Source organism: Metopolophium dirhodum, chromosome 3 (genome assembly GCF_019925205.1).
Source record: "Metopolophium dirhodum isolate CAU chromosome 3, ASM1992520v1, whole genome shotgun sequence".
Lineage (NCBI taxonomy): Eukaryota > Metazoa > Arthropoda > Insecta > Hemiptera > Aphididae > Metopolophium > Metopolophium dirhodum.
In genome coordinates, this window is record NC_083562.1 from 38,874,147 (window position 1) to 38,894,570 (window position 20,424).

The 20,424-nt window shown below is 27.8% G+C and overlaps 2 protein-coding genes and 1 long non-coding RNA gene across 5 annotated transcripts; 2 read left to right on the forward strand and 1 right to left on the reverse strand.

The window, feature by feature from the left end:
* Positions 1-355: 355 nt before the first annotated feature.
* Positions 356-6,045, reverse strand: LOC132941664 (rhomboid-related protein 2). The gene is made up of 8 exons (XM_061009807.1): positions 5,909-6,045; positions 3,062-3,085; positions 2,821-2,988; positions 2,557-2,745; positions 2,210-2,349; positions 1,094-1,307; positions 847-960; positions 356-784 (listed from the first exon to the last, which is right to left on the reverse strand). Exons 1-8 carry the CDS (start codon positions 5,972-5,974, stop codon positions 590-592), a joined length of 1,110 nt encoding a protein of 369 aa, XP_060865790.1. The 5' UTR covers positions 5,975-6,045; the 3' UTR covers positions 356-589.
* Positions 5,068-7,317, forward strand: LOC132941665 (uncharacterized). Of its 2 annotated transcripts, none has more exons than XR_009664184.1 (3): positions 5,068-5,331; positions 5,773-7,122; positions 7,207-7,317. It is a non-coding gene; the product is annotated as an uncharacterized LOC132941665 (long non-coding RNA). The 2 variants fall into 2 exon arrangements; XR_009664183.1 differs by having other exon boundaries at positions 5,884-7,122.
* A 3,619-nt stretch (positions 7,318-10,936) lies between these two features.
* On the forward strand, positions 10,937-15,362 carry LOC132941807 (equilibrative nucleoside transporter 1). 2 transcript variants are annotated; one of them, XM_061009988.1, is made up of 11 exons: positions 10,937-11,042; positions 11,801-11,957; positions 12,171-12,252; positions 12,702-12,874; positions 12,955-13,100; positions 13,175-13,407; positions 13,839-13,967; positions 14,194-14,305; positions 14,380-14,465; positions 14,550-14,749; positions 14,846-15,362. In XM_061009988.1, exons 2-11 carry the CDS (start codon positions 11,821-11,823, stop codon positions 14,955-14,957), a joined length of 1,410 nt encoding a protein of 469 aa, XP_060865971.1. In that variant the 5' UTR covers positions 10,937-11,042; positions 11,801-11,820; the 3' UTR covers positions 14,958-15,362. The 2 variants fall into 2 exon arrangements, with proteins under 2 accessions (XP_060865971.1, XP_060865970.1); XM_061009987.1 differs by lacking the exon at positions 10,937-11,042 and adding an exon at positions 11,089-11,574.
* Positions 15,363-20,424: the final 5,062 nt, after the last annotated feature.

The following is a 20,424-nucleotide window of genomic DNA, read 5'->3' on the forward strand; positions in this document are numbered from 1 at the left end:
TATCAAATGTAATTACATACATTTTTTAATGAAAACAAATTTGGTTTTATAGTAACCTAAAAAATGTAATTGACTTACACAGTATTACATATTATTATTATTTTGATTTAGCTATAAAAAAAATATTTTTGTCATACAAGTATATGCTATTAATAAATAAACATAATTAAAAAAAAATATTATAATATTTGATTGAATAAAAGTAGAAAATATATTTTATATGAAAAATAAATACTAAATTTGTTTGTACATAGTATAATAGTATATAGTGTAGTCTTGTGATAAAAAAAATATGTAGCAATGCAATGCATGTTAAAAAAAAAAAATATTATAAAAAAATATAAAACAAATTGAATTGATACATCACACATTAACTTATATATTTAACCAATATAATAAACACACAATATAAAGTAACAAAGCATACATTTTGTGAAATTAGATTTGTTAAATAAAATATTGATATTTAATACAAACATAAATAAACATTTAAGTTTAATTTTTACAAAAATCAAAGTAAAAAAAATTAAAAATATATTTGTGTGCCAAGATTGATCCAAAATTTTTAACTTAATACTAATTTCAACTTTTAATACTGTTCTTTTGAAAAATATTCAGGAAACATTACATTCCACATCACACCTGAGCCTGTCAACAACACATAAATGACAAAACACGACCAACATAATTTTTTTTCCCACGGACGGACGTTAAGATTTCGTAAAGTGTATACTCCAACAAGTAGACCAGCAATAGCACCAGCTAAATGTGCAGTGTAACCAATCTAAAAATATTATAATTTGATTAATATAACTAGCTTCAAGAAAAAAAATATCATTTACATACCTGATTGTCAACGTTAACAAAATAGCGATTGTAAATAGACGATCCAAAATCAAAAGTAATTAGAAAAGCAAATACCAAGAGTTGGTAAATAGCACACTCCATTTCAGACCAATTCTGTAAAATTAATTTGTACAGAATATAAATTAATCATACTCTTAAATTAATATATTTTTATTTATTTTACATAATCAATTTAAATTACATTACAATGATGGAATAAACAAAAAATAGTTTTAAGTACACTCACAATAATTATAGTAGCTACGTGTGCTGTGATCAAAGCATAAACGCCTCCAGAAGCACCAGCCAAATAAACTGAAGGATCAGTTACTGACGTAGCTAGTGAACCAGCTAAAACTCCGGATAAATAAATTAACACTACTCTCCAACCACGATGAACCATCTCCAATGGTACTCCAAGTAATAGCTGAACAATTAAATTTACTATCAAATGAGTCTGTCTGAAATCATAATTATTCTAAAGTCAGTACGTCTAAACTTCATTAAGTGTAGTCTGTATCCGACAAAGTGCTAAGTATATTATATTAAGAAGAGCTAACCCATTTAACCAGTTTTCTAAATATATATTCCTAACATGATATGTGTTAATCTTGTCCGTGATGAAAATGATTTTTTTTCACAAGATAAAAGTAAAAGTACAACTGAAATATGCAACGAATTGTAGATATTGAGAAAAAAAATATTTAATGCATTCAATTTGTTATAGGGTTTAATATAAATTTTATTTAAATATTGATGCTGTAAATCAACCTCTGTTATTACTATGTAATAGCTTTAAACATAGTTTTTGTAAGAATCCACAAGATTATGAAGGTTCACTTGAGCAACCAACTAGGTATTATATTTTGTTTGTGATTATTGAAATTATAGTTTAGCGTCATTAGGAGTAAAAGCATGGGACAGCAAGCACCTTAAATACAATTTTTAAATTAGCGGATAAAATAATAAAATTGGTATGGTAGTAACTGCTAACCGCTCGCTATTTCGTAATGACACGTATGGTTTAGCTGCTGGACAATAGCATCAATAAATGGAACAAAAAAACTTATTTTGTAATAGTATTTTAGATTTTCCTTTGGAATGTTATACCGGTGTTTGGTAGTATAAAAATTCTCAACATTTTGATTTCAGTATCTAATTGGTTGCATCTTGTATTCTTGTGTGAGCAGTAACTTTTTACTACCATTTATAAATGATAAAATATCCATGAAATAAATTCATATCAATTAAATTGTTTGCATTTATTCAATCCTTATGGGGAGAGTGGGGAAGTCAAGACCCAGAGTCTATCCCTTTGGTTGCACCACTGAAAAGAACTATTTTAGTTTGTAAAAAAACTTACCCAACATGAACAAACATATAGGTCAGAAACCGCCAAGCTTCACGTCTACGATGAGGATTGTAAATAAACATTGAAGCCATAGGGCCTTGGATTGACTCAGTTGTTTTCAATTTTAAAACATCCCAAGTGAAAATTAATACCTATGTATAAAAAATATATATAGTAGTTACTAATCTATGTATTATAATAATGTTATGTATCAAAGTCGGACCGTCTGAGACCTATATATTGTATAAGCCAATATTACTTAGCAAATATTAATAATAAAATTACCTAATTTTCATAATGGTGAATATTTTAATTTTTTAATTCATTCTATTATATTTTTAAGAAGAATATTTACTTACTTCAACCAGACTAACAATAACCATACACAATGCTGGTGGATTGCAAGAGTATTCATCTTCATAATCCCCATCAGTACGATCCACTCCTGCAGTCCGCAATCTAGGAGGTCCTCTTGGTACAATTGTATAATGGATGTATTTGCTAAACAAATTTGTAGTCAAACTTTTAGCTATAGGTTCTTCTTCCATCTAAACATATTCAAAATCATGAATTTATAAACTTTGCAGAGAATTCATAAAATATAAGTAAATGATTTTACTAACCAAATGTAAAAATTCTCTAAAGTTAATATATCCATCTTGATTGTGATCAGCTTTATTAGCGATTATTGCCAAAACTTTAGGAGGTATATTGTATTGTTCACCAGCTCCTTGTTTTAAGACATGATGCAACTCGTTAATAGATATTTTACCATCACGGTTTCTGTCAAACTAATAATATTTTCAAATACAATATTATAATTATTTGAAAAAAATAAAGACAAAGTTTGCAATTAATACTTACGCGGTTAAATAACATCTCCCATTGCTGAAATAACAAATCATAACCAATTAAATTAAGGTAAAAATATCTTAATAACGATTTACAGTTTAAATAAACATAAGAAATAATAATTTTCACATCATTCATTTTGGTATAAAACATTGATTATAATTATTTATAAATGTATCCAATATTAGGTATCTGATAATTTTTCCAAAAAATTGCTTTGAAGCTGAACTACATTGTTATGCCGATTTTCAATATATTTTTTCAATAGTAATTAATGTTTATTACAAAGTGATATCATCTTAGTTACAGCTAGTATAGGGGAGTCCGGGGTTTTATGTATTATTTTTATAAAATATACTTTAGTACATTAGTACTTAATACCAAAAATAGTAGTTAAATAAATACTTCAATATGGTTTGCTAGTTTAAAAAAAAAAGCCATGTGGAAGGATCCATACGCGACGCACCGTACGCACACATTTTCATTTACATTGGTTAAATTCATACGCGCCGCCATCCCAACGATAGTCCCCTCCCCCCTGTAACTACACCACTAATTTTTGCTCCATAAGTTTCATTAACTTGGGCACCACTGTTTACAACTGATGGGCCTATGATTCAAAGGATAGGTATATTATGATATGTGATCTACTAATCTAACATTACATTGCTAATGACTCGTCAAAATTTTGTTTGTTTAAAAAACTAAATTAAAATCACTATGGCCCGTTACGAATTTTCTAAAATTTTCTAAAAAAATTAAAAAATGTATGAGAAAATTTTTAAATTATTTATTTTCATATATTATTTTTATTTAAACTTATGAATTTGTTTAAATGATTATTCTAAAAAATACAATTATAATGATAATAATAAAACTAAAAACTATACAAAAATGTTTTACTCTTATTTGTAATGTGAAATTTGAGCTTGTACTTCTTTTACTAATAATAAAAAATCTGGTTGAAATTTAATGGTTCTAATCCTCAAAATTGAATGAAGGTGTTCATCCGTAAGTCGCGATCTATGAACACCGATTTTGTTTGATTCATTCGAGAAAATATTTGTTCGCATATATACGTCGAGCCAAATACAGTAACCGTTTTCATTATAAAGTCTCTTAAAGCAGGGAAATCTTTGTGTGGAAGTTTTGAATAAAATTTTAAAATATTGTTTTGTTTAATTTTTTGAAATTCATCACAGTAAAATGAATTTGTTTTCAACTCAATAACTTCAAGTTGAAGAGAAGTGTCGACATCATTTTCATAAATATTAAATGGATTTTCAAATAAACGGCACAATTTTTCATGACGTTTAACATCAGAAAATCGAGATGAAAAATCAGGTTGCAACTTCTTTAACATTTCTACAAATTGATTTGTTGAACATAAGGGTTGTGTTTCATTTTTAAACATTTAGCAGTTTTCAAAATGGCTAAATTCACTGCGCTCAATTTGATTAATAAATAATTTTAATTTTGCATCAAATGCTTTAACAGTATTATACATGTCAAATATAAGTTGGCCAGGTCCTTGTAATTTTAAATTTAAAATATTTAAATGTGTTGTTACGTCTGTAAGAAATGCTAAATCCCACAACCAATTATCATCTTTAAGCTCTAAAATTTTTCATTAAAAATTTGGCAATTATTATTATATTTGCGTTTTTTTTCTGTCTGACATTTTCATACGGAAACTTTACAATTAAATATTGTTAACACCAGTGTACTTAATATAACGTACTGATCAAACAAATGTGTACCTCAATTCATAATCTTTTCAATTGACAATAAAAGATAAGAAAGCAAGTCCAATATATAAGATTATTTTTGTACTTTTATACTTTGTGGCCCGCTTGAAGATAATTGTTTACCAAAGTGCCCCGCCAAAGGAAAAAGGTTGGGCATCACTGGTGTAGGAGGTATCAAAGTATGAACTCATAAAGCGTATTATGAGTATGTATTATCTTATTTTCATCATTAGCTAATACTAATACACGGACTAGATAGCTAAACGATTATATTATTGTATGAGTAATTCATAATTATTTATTGTCTAATTAATTATTGTAATTAGTGAATAAATACTACTTAAAGAGATAGTAAAACCACAGTAATGAGTAATACTCAATAGTTAGCGTCACTACAAATTGAAAATGTACAATCTATAAAAAAGAAATAGTATAGGAATGAGTCACCATAACAGTAATCAGCAGTTCCAATTTTGTATGGTTAGCTTTAATATTAAAATTGGAAGGTATATTGATCTATTAGCAACCTCAGAGGTAAGAACATCATTATTTTAGTTCTCTCGTTGGTTTTTAATAATATTTTTATTTTTAAGAGAATTATGAGCATTTTTAAATATTATGTAATACTTTACATAGGTACTCATAATTTGCTATACAATTACAATTTCCCAAAAATATATCAAGAGAACACAGATAACGTAATAAAATAGTCTAATCTGAGTTCAAGACTTTATATATATTATTTTAACTAATTTTTTTAATATAAATTAGGCGTGAATAATAATTAGGTTAATAGGTCCCTGGGGCCTGAACCATTTTATTTTTAATCGACAGATAGGTCTATAGAGGATAAATTGTATATGAGAGGATTTTAATGACTAAGTAGTTTGTTGTGGAATCGTTTATAGTTGATGTTTATGCTTGATCGAGGATGGTCATGTGTAAGGTGTAACTATGACGCATTATTTATTTTAGCTTATAAGTTCATCAAGTCTCCTGGACATCGTCTTTCTACGGTTACCTATTATATCACCGAGATGAATACCTACTGTTCGGCTGTTAATTTTATTTATTTTTAAACAATAGGTAAGTAAATCATAATAATAATTACCGATTCGACGCTGTCCAGTGGTATGCTCTGGAATTGCTGTTGTTGCTGTTGCTGTTGTACAGACATTGTCGACAAATACGAATAGAGACAAAAAGGTAGGTAAAAAAAAAAACTGTAGTTTGGCGAGAGCCGATTGCCGACAGAATGACAGTCGACGGATTGAAATTAATAATAATTACATTCCGTTTTCAAACGATTCGTTGACTATCATCTCAGTATGATAATATGATTGCTTATCAGTCATCGGGCAATGGCCGGCAATGTAAACAAAATATTATGTCAACTTTAACCGTGTGTCCGTGTCAAAAACAATCGTCGCTCGACGACAGTCATACAACTTGACGGTAAACATACATAATACCGTAGAACCAGTAACCACATTAAAACCTACCTATGATAATACGCGTTTACGCACGCCGTTGAGAGAACTCTGCCGTGGAAGTGGAACACAAACACTATAGCCACAGAATATATATAATTTCATATTATATTCTGTGCTATAGCCACTAAGGTAAGTCACTAACGCTAGACCCCCCCAAAATTCAAACTGTGTAAACCATAACTAAGTTTATAGGTCTATGGTGTCAATATATTTTCACTCGTTCATTGCATTTCAAACGCCTTTAAAAATAAGTTCTGCCTGTACATTAGGTTCTTCAGGGCATTTTTTAATACTGAAAAAAAAATTTCAATTTTGATTCAACTATTTTTGAAAAAATTCAAAATAGCCAATTTGTGAATCTGATTAAGAACAATTTATTTTGATAGTAAAAACATTTATCTAAGTCAACTAGTGTTTATTATTGGGAATTTCCTAACATGAGTATATTTTTTAAATTATTTATTAATCATATAATTTCCACAATTTTTGTGATACGTTTAGTACTACGTTTAGTAGTATCATTTTTTTCCAGGTCTTCCTTTTACACCCTGTATGTCCAATCCATTCATTTCTTCTTTATTCGGACATTATTTCCAATACTTCCTCGATAGTTACCAAATATATTATCTGGTATAACTATGAACACAGAACTTGAACCTAGACTTCCTGAAGACTTCTCAACAGATGATCTCGTGTACTTTAAGTTTGCACCAATTACGTCAGTGGACATTGAGCGATCGTTTTCAATGTACAAGACTACTCAGAAACAATCGAAGATCATTTCACTTTGAAAACTTGTACAAACATCTAATTATTCAATGTAACTTTCAAGGTAAATATATGTTTAAAAATATTTAAAATATATAGGTATCATTATTCATTATTAATTATAATTTATAATTTTTTTTTATAACAGAACACTTGCAGAATAAATGAGTACCACAAGTCGTTTACCACAATAATTCCGATGTAATATTATTCAATTTTTTTTTTAATAATAAAAGCTTGATAATTTTTTTTATACAAATGTTTTTTTTCGCATATTTTAGTATTTGTAGTGCATATTTAAGCGCTTATATGAATATTTTTAAGAGCATATTATTGCGCTTATAACAACTTTTTTTAGAGCTATAAGTTATAAGTTATAACCTTATAACTATAGTTAGTATTGTAGTTACCAGTACATAGTTACGGTGGCACGTACCTACGAAGTACGAATATAGATGTACCAATACGAAACCTAACCCAACCTAGCCAATACGAGAAATATCCACATGGCCGAAGATAAGTATATCTAAATTGTCAAGTGCTATAGGTACTAGGCACTAGCCTGTACAAAAGACCAAGACTTGTTACTCTTGGGGCCTGTTTTACAATCATAGTTTAAACCTCGGTTACGACTAACCCACTGATTTTACCGGCCGAATTCGGTGGTTTAACCTTAGTTTAACGATTGCAATACGGGCCCTTAGTAACTTATAGTTACGTTCGTGGTTCGTATACGAATATATGGCGTACGAATACCATAATCATATTAAATTATTATAATATGCACGAACAATATTTGTGCGTCGTACAACTGTACAATATAGACCCCCTATTCCCTAATTTCCAACTGATTACTGAACAGGAATTTTAAAAAAGAATGTATTTAGGGGGGGAAAGTGTACTCTGTTTGCCGGGGTGGCAATTTTTTTAGTCCATTTAAGGGGCGATAAATTTATATTCACAGATATTATTATTATGAGTTAATTCTATTAAAAAATAAATAATTTAATTGCTTCTGTTAAAAGCAATTGTTATAGCTCAAAAATGTATATTGTTTTTATAAATTAGTCGGAAAATAATATATTAATAATTACAAAAATATTTAAAGTAAACTATGAACCAATATCAGAAAAAAATGCAATAATAATAAATAATATTTTCAGTTTATATCTTATTTTTATAACATTAATTAGCTGACCTGTCTGGCGTTGCCCGAGCCCGAGATTGGTTTTTTTTATAAATACCTATATTTGTAAAAAATATGTTATGCCGTATTTCTACTAATTATAATATTATTTAGTAATATAATATACCTATATATAACCAATGTGTGATCACTGGCCACTGATCTATACCCTTTAACTACTTATAGGCTATACTGCAGTTTTAAAAATAAGATATTGCAGTATAATTACACTCTCCAAGTCTCAATAGGAACTTATTGGTATAACTTTTTATTGAACGGTCCTGTAGTTTTTTGAGTCTATTAACTCTGGATTAAAAAACGTGGGTTAAAAATATAGTGACCAAATATCAAAATTATAAGTTAAAACTTTTATATCCGATCGGATTATATAAATATATAATATGTAACCTGATCTGGCAACAATTTATATAGAAAAAATAATATTAATTTCTACTAATTTGCTACCTACTATATTACTATATTGTAATATGTAACCAATGATCGATGGCAATTATTTGTATACCTACACAAATCTAATGAACAAAGGCCTTCCCGTTTTTCCCCTAATTTTATAACAGTAATATAATATGTAACCAATGGTAACCATTTAAATAAACAAAAAATAAATATTCATTTTTCGTGAGCTGAAAAAATATGAATCTTTAAGATATACCTTTAGATATAGGGGGCTTAGATGATTTGAAAATGTTTGTAATTACTATTTATCTATCAATATAAATAATTTGTAAAAATGATACAAGTATAATATAATGAATACTAGTTACTACATATAATAATAATATTACATATAGCTTATATTTTTATAAAACCATATTTAAGGATTATTATCCTTATAGTCGTTAGTACAAACATTTTAATAACTTGAGAAGCTACTTACTAGAATTTTGATTAAAACACATCAACATTTTCAAGAAAATTACATGCTAAATAATTTGCAGTAAACGAGGATGGGGGGTCTAAATTGATGAACAGCGAAGTTTGAATTGTCACAGAGTACTACTTAAGTTATACAAAAAATATCAGGAATTTGAAAATCTGCGGGTCTTTAGATATACCTAAAACTTCTAAAAATCAGAATTTGAATAAATTTAATATTAATGGAAAAAATGGGGGCATGTTTAATGAATTACTCTGTAGATAATACACTATAATACAAATGCTAATTGCTAATAGATTAGCTTAGACTATCATCTGTTAGTAACTTATAAAACTTATAAAAAATTGGCAAATCTTTATCCGTGTGACCGTGCCCTGTAAAAAAATACTTAAATTTGCAATAAAAAAAAAGTTGACAAGTGGGTACCGCTCTGCTGTACAGTTATTGTCAAGCTGCATATCGTTATAATTGATCAATGGATGTGTTTTATATGAATTCGATGAACGAATCTAAACAGAGACGTTGAGTCAGCAGTAAGTCTCTAGCTTGTATAAATAATCAAATTTAATAGTTAAAACTTTATTTTATAAAAATCTAAAATATCTCATGGCTATATATATATACTATATAGCGTGACTTTTCAGTGAACTTTTTCTGTTGGGTAGAGGTAGAAACCTTGATAGTAACCTTCTATTAAATTTTTTTATGTGAGCTACGAAGAGATTTAAAAAGAAAAAGTTTTATGAATTTCTAACTGAAAAATAATTTACAAAATTTGAAAAAATCACGCTATAAATAGTTCACAAAAAAAGAAAGCCTTTTAAAGAAAATCATAATATAAATATTTTTGTTGTAAAAATCACCAATTTTTCTTGACGCTTACTAAAACTTCTTGGAATTATCAATTTTAACCTTCTATAAGTACCAACAAGATTCACATTTCTATCAGAAAATTGGAACATTTTTACTACCAAAAATGTTGATGACAGATCAAAAAAAACACACATCATTCAATCATTGTAAAATCAAAACATTCTTTCGCTCCTCTCAGAATCTAAAATTAAGGGCTACTTTCGGTTTTATAAAAGGTAAACAATTAATTTATGAGGAATCTATTATGTTAAATTTTAAAATCTTAGTTATAAAATGGAACATTTTTATGAATTTTTAACTCAAAATAATTTGCAAATGTTCGTTAATTTTACGAATTTTGTCAAAATTCTAACTTAAGACACTTTTTTTGTTTTTCCCCGTACCTTTGAAAACTACTGGGAATTTAAAATTCCCGGGATCTATCCCCCTTATCCCCCCCACCGTTTGACCGGCACTGCCTCGAATGCACCAGCCACCAATACTTTCATATTCCACCAGAAAATATACTGAAGTTGAAAATCGAAGCATGATTTCGACTAATTAATTATAGTGTACAGTCAATATCTGCTGAATAATTTACAGTATAAAAGTCCTCAATACTTCTCATTTGAAAAACAGAAGTACGTCACAACTCACAGAATACTCCTTAAATAGTACAAAAAATCTCAAGAATCAAAAAATATTATGTTCTTAAATTAGTAAAGGTACCTATTTAAAATTCCCAAAAATCTGATTTTGAACAACTGCATTATAGACAAAAACAAAGGGGATGAGCATGTTTGGTGAATTACGCGGTATGTAATAGGTATGTCAGTATCCTGTATATAGTTATAACTTACCAATATCTAAATTTTTTAACATTTTTGACCCTTAATATTTGTTGGCGCGATAGTAGTAACTTGCGATAGTGATGTTCCGTGATAGTAGAAACTATCGAAACGATATTTGAAGTATTTTGTTTCGATTAATCTACATTGTTATTTTGTTATGTCTGTGGCCTGCGTGCTAAAAAATTATAATATTATAGGTAGGCACTCTTATCTTATATTATAGTGTTATAAATTATAATAACAACAATCACAATCCGTAGAACAACATTCTGTTGTTTTTATAATAATAAAATATATTATAATAGTAATATCAAATAATATCAATATGGTAGAACGCAATATTCTAATTTCTTAATAATATTTTATAATATAATAATAATAAATTATTTAATTTTTTTTTTTTAAAACAAAATTTACTCATTTAGTTTTGTAATGACTGTTGTAATAGTACTCTGTGCAGACTAAACTATAGCCTATACACTGGTATATGACCAGTGGGCACTATAATCATTATTATTAATAATAAATGATTATTGTTTTAGAACATATTAGTTGGCATTTGACCAGTTACATTATTATTTTTAATATGCATAAAACAATTAATATAAGTAACATATAATTAATTTTAACATTGTAAACATCAATAAGCTTTGTGATGCATTTGGTTTTTTCTTTCGCGGATAGTCAGTAAGTAATCTGAATACATGGTAATCAGATTAAATATAAAAGGTATGTACCTTTTGTTCCTCAATAATATAATAATCTACATTGATATTAGTGTTATACTGTTATTATACTTATTTGATCATTATTTATTTGTTACATACATAAACAATAGTTCTATTCGGTCCATGGGCTTAATAAATACCTACTATGGTTATTGTTGTCAATAAATTTCTAATTGTATTGTTTATTAAACGTGTACATAAATTAATACATTTAAATATTTGTCTAGTTTTTTAAAGAGAATCAAATATGGACGAACAGGACCCTCTAGTATTTGCTGACACAGTTGACAACAGATTATTTGGGCTTCCAGAAGTATTAGATAAAAATGTTGATGATATAATTGTTAACGAATGCAACACTGTCCTAACAAAACCACCAGACCGGTAAAATATGATTTATGTATAAAGACAAATTCTAAAAACCTATAAATGTTCATTGAATTCTTTAACTGTTTGTTAGTAGCTATATTTATGTTTATAAAGTACCTAACTTCAGTTCAAAATTATAAAAAATGTTTTAACGTGTACTGAGTAATTACTTTCAAATAATTATCTATAACCTAATTTATGTTAATTGTATTACATTTTCTTTTTCAGGTACAATTTTGGATATTTAATATTTTATGTACTTGGTACTTGTCTTCTACTTCCATGGTACTTTTTTATGACTGCAAATGATGTAAGTTATATCATTATTGTCTTAAATAATTATAATATTAGATATCAGAAATTATATTAAAAAATTATATAAACGATATACATTTTAAATTAAAATGTAATTGTTATATTTACTAAACTTTTATAAAAAAATTATACATTTGACGTCCGTTTTGCATGTTCTTTACAATAAGTCATGTATTGTTTACCTTTAAGATATAACAAGTTCTATTTAAAATTAGATAAAATGTATTGTCGTTTAATAGCAACCAGTAGTTATTAGTTCTCGTTGTATCATATATTGAAATTAAATTAGGGAATAGGGCAGATTAAATTGAAAATAAATTTTATCTTTGCTTATTTGGTGTTCACTATTCATTATATGATTGTATGAATTGGGGTTATACATTTATAGTAACTTAATCAATGTATATACGTAATCGCATTTATATGTTATGTTTTAATCTCAAGTATTGGATGTATAAACTACGCAATTTGCCAAATGATACCCAAATTATTTTTCTTCTACCGAATGAGGACCATAGTCATTCAAGACTTCAAGCTAACTTCACTTCTTTTCTTACCATTGCTGCATCAGTTCCTAGTTCACTAACCTTATTACTAAATACATATTTAGCTAAAAAGTAAGTAATAAAATAATATAATGACATTCACTATGAATAGTTAAATATCTTAAAAGCTAAAAAAAGTTTAATATTTCCAGGATGTCAATTCATTTTCGAATGATCAGTTCATTGATGTTAATGCTTATTTTGTTCACAATTACAACAATTTTAGTTAATTTGGATTCCGATTCATGGCAAATATTGTTCTTTATAATTACCTTAGGAACAGTCATTTTTTTAAACAGTGAGTTCAGTTAACATAGCTATTATTACTTATGTTGAAGTAAAATATTTAATAAAACTCATGTCTTTTTTTAGTTGGAAGTTCTATAATGCAAGGAGCTGTGTTCAATTTAGTCACCTTTTTTGATAGTAGCTACATGACAGCAACTGTGTGTGGTCAAGCATTAGGAGGCATTGTCGCTGCATTAGCTCAAATATTGGCTTTGTGGTGGGGTGCATCGTCTGTCCACAGTGCCTTTGTTTATTTCTTATTTGCCGATATATTCATCTTGCTCTCTCTAGTTTTTTACGCTATTTTAGTCAAAACAGTTAGTACATTTTAAAATACCATGATTCATTTTCAAAATAATTATTTTTTAAAGTTTAAAAATAATTACATTTAATAATGTTATGCATGAAACCTACTAAGTTTTAGTCTAGTCTATAGGTATATAGACTAGGCTATTCATCCAATCATGGTTATAGGTTTTTCTTCAAGTTATTTCACGTTTTAATGCACGTGTCATAAAATAAAAATAAAAATATTTCATTTATAACCTTACTCAACCTGTAATCTCACTTAATGAGGTTTTTAAACTGTAAGTGTTATTTTTTTATTATAAAATATGAAATTAGAGTAATCAAAAGAAGTAACAAAACCCATAGTCATTTTTTGTGGGCAAATAAGGCAATTAAAAAAATGATCTACAATTCTTTATTTTATTTTGCATTACTATTAAAAAAAATTCATTCTTTTTAGACTATTTATAAGTATTATGTTCAAGACGTACCTGCAAGCGCCTGGATTAGACGTTCATCTTCTACACAATATGCTTTACTCGGCAATGAACGAACTCCTATTGTTGATACATATGTGGTTTTAAAAAAGGTATATAATTATTTGTTTTTAAACTTCTAAAATTCTAAACCATGAAAACTCAACAATACTTTAATTTATAACTGTTGAAATAAGTATGGGATATATATCATATTAATATTAACTACCTAATTATAATAATATAATATATAAGATGAACATTTATTATATTTTATAATTTTTACTAGGATTATTTATATGATTCAAAATGTTTGATATTTATTTTTCATTTTAATAGATATGGAAATTGGGTTTGAGCACTTGCTACAATTTTTTAGTCACTATGTCTGTTTACCCGGCAGTTACTGTATTGATAACTTCAGTGAACAAAGAACACACTGTCTGGACAGGTAAACATTTAAAACCTTAATTTGTATTTTATCAATATAGGTAACTATATTAATATTGATGTTTATATATTTAGATACATATTTTTTGCCAGTGATAGCTTATTTACTTTTTAGTACGTGTGATTTCTTAGGGAGAGTAATGTCAAACCTCATACAACTGGTAATTACTAATTTATATAACCTAATATGTTTATATTTGGAATAAGATGAAACTATAATAATATTAATTATTGTAATATTACAGCCAGTTAATAGTATTTGGCCAGCCACAGTATTATCTGCCTTGAGAACTATTTTTATTCCATTGATGATGCTCTGTAATGCAAAGCCTCGGCATTATTTACCTGTCTTAATAAACAATGATCAGTTATATGCTGTTATTATTTCTATCTTTGGTTTTACCAATGGTATAGTTTCTAACATCACAATGGCATCTATTCCTTAGTAAGTATAGTTACTATTGACTATTGTTTTAGGCTGTAAATGATCAATGTATATTGTATTTGATATTGATATTAAATAATTTTTTTTTGCTTATAGCTTTGTTGACAAGCATGAACAGGAAATGGCGAGTTCATTAATGATAACATTCCTTGGTATTGGCATTTCTACTGGTTCATTGATAAGTTTTGGCATGGTTAATTTACTATAAAATGTATAAACATACCAATATGATATATTACAAATTTTGCAAATCTTTAAAACTATAAGTTCTTTATTTTATTTGTTCGTTCATTTTACATTTTAATTAATTAAATCATCATGTTATCTACTTATAAGTTTAACAACTATATTATATTTATAATTTTATATATTTTTAGTGTAGGTATACATTTTTTTATTGAACAAAACAATTGTTAAAATGATTTTCTGCTATGATATGACTTCTAAGCTTTCTCAGTCTTCTTACCGAGTAAGAATAACTCGTGACGGTTATAATATTTTTTGATTGTACTCTCATGTATATAGTATATACATTTCTAAGGATTTCTGTGAAATCATTTAATATAATGTAATACACTTTTATATCGTTATTAAATATCATACCAAGAGTAAAGTTTATTTATTTATTTACCAAATAAATAACTTGTTTTAGCTTAAAGTTTCAAGGGCCTAGAATAATCTTGAATAAAATACTTTCTTCATTTTGATGAGTATTTTAGCTATACAACTATTTTCCTAATTCTTAGGTAGTTGACTAATTGTTATTATTTATTCAAATCACCTACATAATACATATTATATTCTAATGTAATTTTATTAGATATACATTTTTATAGTCAATTATAAGTACTACATTGATTATAGTTATGATATATTTATCTTTATAGCCAGTTTATACTTTATACATATTAAATATGTGCTTGCAGTTTTTAAAATGATATAATTAAGAGGATGTCTTGGCCACATAATTTGGATTATCTCTGTCTTACAAATGTACAACATTGTAAGTTTCCATCCAGCAGAACCAATTTTATGTTGTTAGTTTTAATATTAGAGTGACATGTGAATTGACCCATTATTAATCTTTAAGTTAAGAATATTTGTGTTTTCTAATTTTCTGTTTTTTTAGGTATTTTAATTTTAAGTGAGTTATAAATGTGTAAAATATTACAATATAAAAGTCCTCACGCTCACTTCAAAATTAAAACGTGTTAAATGTCTGTAACCTTGCTAACATTAAAACAAAGATACCATTCTTAACTTTATAAGTTAGATAGGTAATAGGTAATTTAACTCTAGTCTCTAATATTGGTTCTGCTGATGGCACTGAATGCAATTTTGCTATGTTGTACGCTAATAAGATGAAGATAATATATTATGCAAGTGTGAAGTCCTCTTAAATATTATTCTTCGTTTTAATATCTAATTTTTCTAAATTTGAACTTAAAATGTCTATAAAAAATATTATGTTTATATATTTTATAGATATTTTAGTTCCAGCAGTATAAACTACTCTTCAATATTTATAATTAACTACGGAAGACCAATTAGTATTCTTGAATACCAATAAGCACCCTTTGTTTACATTTTTACTTTGAATTTTGCATTTCATGTATGACAAGTTAGAAGTAGTTGCTCCTTATGTCGGGACTCCAATCATCAAAATCAAGGTCTTAAAGACATCTAGGTTGGGGGCTCGGCACTCAAACCCCCTGGGGGTGGAAAAAGTTCACCTTGGGGGTTGGGAGTTAGGTAAGTGGAGGTCTAGTCTAGTGAAATCATTAGTTATTTTTTGGGGGGGGGGTGCTAAGCCCCCCCAGCCCCTTACCTATTTGCGCCTAAGATTGTATAACCACTGAATATCCACTGGTCAGATTAATTGTAAAAACCAAAATGGACGTTTCAATTTTTGCTTTTACAGTCTCACTTATAAATTATCAAAGCACAATGAAACTTTTAATTGTAACTTGTAACTTTCATATAAAGGTACAGGACAATTTGTAACTAGTTATCAGTTAAAAGTTAAATTAAAAATAAGTAACTTGTTACAAGTTACAAAAGTAACAGAGTTACATAACTTATAAAAAAAAAAAAGTTACCTACATGTAGGTAACTATGATATACCCAACCCTGGCGGTATAGCCGTATAGGTTACATAATTGTTTTTATTTCATATCATTTAAACATAAGTCATAACTTACATGACTAGATGGATTATATTATATTGTGGTATGAGGTATGAATGTATGATTCAATGATTGTATATTATATTTTGTATGGAAGCATTGTCACAGAATGAGTGGCGCCGAAACCATCAGTCAAGGGTGGGTGGATGGTGGATGGTGGTTCCGTGGTGGATGTCTGAGCCTCTAAAAAGTCGATTTTTTTGATTGGGGTGGTTCCAGGGGAAGGGTGGCTAGGGGACGCGGCTCCCTCCCAATCCCGTATTTCAAAAAAATTGTATATTGTTAAAAACTAAATTACAAAAAAAACATATTATAATATCAAAAATTATAACTTAGCCCCACCCCCAACCATGCCGCCTCTGCCAGTGAAGCAAGATTTGCTGAGGTGACATATTATAAAGTTGAGTGATTCGGCGGAAACGTAGGTACGACTGTAGTACGAGATCGTATATAGAAGCGACGGTCGTTGTACGAGCTTATAGTGTTTTTACTAACTCACGGTTCGGAGACATTTTTGGTGTGTGCCTTGATACCTCAACTTTTAATTTTTTTTTTTTACGACAATATTGAGTACATTTTGGGTATACTAGTAGCTCTTTGATTGTTAATTTTATTAATTTATTATTTAAGGCCAAATGCGCAATAGAATAATATATTGTTGGAGTAACCCGAAGAACATTTTTCTAACTAAATAAAAATGTTATTTTGGGCCGCTTAGAATCTCTGCCCGAAATATATCACCAATTAGCCCTTATTGCCGGCGAACTTCAAAGTGAGTGTATTCTTCATATTTTGTAAGCCATATATTATCAGGTACCTATTCAAGTCCACGACTGTCCAGGTATTCAACTAGGAATAGTTTTTTTTGATACCAGTGCTATTATTGTATTGATCATATTAAAATTACAGTGTAGACAAAAGGCGTCAATTAAAATATACTTCGGTAGTTTCTACTTACTATACCTACACCGGTGGCATCATTTTTAGAAATGCCAAACAAATGTATTGCAGCACTAAAAAGCGATTGCTGTCTGCTTTTATATAATTATATCTAACAGAAAAAGTGAAAAATATTAAATTAAATCAGAGATTCTTTAATCTTTAGTAATCACTAATCACGGGATATAGCTCTTAAGAGTGGTTGTTAAGTCTTTAGAAATAATTGTCATTGTGCTAGTTGGTACTTAGTTGGTTGAGACTAGTGTTGGCATAAAAAAAAGCCAACCGATTTAGAAATAAAATTATTTAGGATATAATATACAGGTTCACGTATCACGTGTCTTATAATTTCTAAATATACCTAACAAGTAACAACTATTCAATCTAAAATTAGATTATCTAAAATACTTCCTATTACTAAATAAAAAACCATTATCATTATGACAATAATTTCGTAGTAGGTTTACTTGACACAACATTTCTGTGTAAAGTTCCCCCAAAAAAAAGGGATATTTTTTTTAATCTACCAGCGAGGCATCGACTTAAGTCAGACAGGGGCAAATGCCCACCTGTACACATATAATAACCCCACCTTCCCCACAAAAATAAAATTGCTATTATCTATCAATGAAGTTACTAATGTATCTATACTGTATAGTTTTATAAATGTATTATTATTATGTTGTATACTTGTATGAGGAATTGAAGAGTATGACTGTATGTCTGTATGAGAAATGATGAGTGGTAAAATTATGAAGTATTAATACGTACCTATATCTACCTATCGCATCAGTGCACCACTTACATCCTTTAAATGGAATATTAATTATAGGTACCTACTTGATACTTCTGATTTGGAAATAAAACCTAAGTTCAAGTACCCTATGTTATATTAGTGACTAGTGTACAAGATACCGAATCTATATTATTATCTAAATATTATACATTTACACATTATAATATATTATTAGGTAGGTACCTTATACCAGCATTTATATATTATATTAATAATATAAAATATAAATGCTAAAATACGATATTATAGTATTATACCAGGCAGCCAAAGTCAGGTATTACTGAGTTAAAAAGTTAAGTAACTGAACTAAGTTACATACCTAGGTAACGAGTTCATTTTTTAAAAGTAACTTCTAACTCAATGAGTTAACATTAATTTCCCCAAGATATACAGTTACGAATCAATTAATACATTTTATAGTCATGTTAAATTAATATTTTCCTAATATATAAACCAATTCCTTTAAAATATATTTTGTTTTGTACAAGTTATTATTTTTATACATATAAAAAAATAATAATGAACTTAAATATTATTTATAGCCTAGAGGTAATGTAATACCTATACCTATGTATTGTAAATAGGTACCTATTAAATTCTAGAGTTCTAGACTAGGTATTATACCTAACGAAGTTTTGAATGCATTAATCCTAATGAAAAGTTAGCGGCCTAATGATAAGTTAGTTGGCCGATATTGCAGCAATGATTTTATATATATTATACATATCAGACATCTTACTACCTTAAAAATTGGTACCTATCTGGCTATCTCATATTCTCGTGATTATATCTATTGTATATCTATTATTGTAACTAAATTCGTATTTCCAAGTTTTAAAATGTTTATTCAAATAATACTGTATTTTATAACATATTAACATGATAGATAAAAGGACGTAATAACTATACGATAGCAGCTATGGTGCCAGGTACCATGTTTTTAATATTTTACCAGTTCACCTGCTATACCTACCAATACAGGTAACAGGTATATCGTATAATATTAATAAACAGGATTGTGTAGTAAGTAGTCTGGAGAAGGTCAGACCTATATACAGGGTGTAACAGGAATAGACCTGACGATAAAATAACTTTTGTTCTAATCAATATTTAAAATTTTTTTTTATATTTAATTTATAATCACTTGCGTTACATGTACAATATAAAAAAATTATTTTCATTTTTTCAATACTGAAAATAAAAAATTTTAATTTTTTTTGGATAAATTCAAAATAGCCAATTTTGTGAATCTGATTATAAGAATAATTTCGATAGAAAAAAAAACATTGATCCAAGTCAAGTATAGTTTATTTTTTAGAATTTTTTAAAATATTATAAAAATTTTTTTGATTAAATTAATTTGGAACGTTTAATAACTTTTTACAAAATATTATTTTAGGGAATTTACTAACATGAGAATATTTCTTAAATTATTTACTTTTCATATAATTTTAACAAATGTTGTCAAACGTTTAAATAGCATAATTTTTTTTTTTTTTTCAGGTTTTCCTGTTACACGCTGTATACCTGCTGGCTGTGTTGTACTATAGTTGTGTTTTGTTGTAAGCCTATCCAAAAATTTACAATTCAGTTGTTCTCCTCGTTTATGACCATCATCGGATGACGTGATATCACGAAAGTCGCCTAGTAGATATAGTTACCCAATACTCAGTGTAACATTCAGGAGGAGGGGTAAGGCCCCAAATTTTTTTATTCGTGAAAATTATTATAACGAATTTGTACGGTTTTTATGT

Excerpts from the sequence above, each read along its gene's own strand:
- LOC132941664 (XM_061009807.1), bottom strand. The coding sequence starts at position 5,974 with ATGTCTGTACAACAGCAACAGCAACAACAGCAATTCCAGAGCATACCA. Across the intron at positions 1,308-2,209 it reads TATATGTTTGTTCATGTTGG|ACAGACTCATTTGATAGTAA; the intron begins GTAAGTTTTTTT and ends TTATGATTTCAG. Across the intron at positions 785-846 it reads TTGTTAACGTTGACAATCAG|ATTGGTTACACTGCACATTT; the intron begins GTATGTAAATGA and ends TAATATTTTTAG.
- LOC132941807 (XM_061009988.1), top strand. The coding sequence starts at position 11,821 with ATGGACGAACAGGACCCTCTAGTATTTGCTGACACAGTTGACAACAGA. Across the intron at positions 13,408-13,838 it reads ACGCTATTTTAGTCAAAACA|ACTATTTATAAGTATTATGT; the intron begins GTTAGTACATTT and ends CATTCTTTTTAG. Across the intron at positions 14,466-14,549 it reads TGTCAAACCTCATACAACTG|CCAGTTAATAGTATTTGGCC; the intron begins GTAATTACTAAT and ends GTAATATTACAG.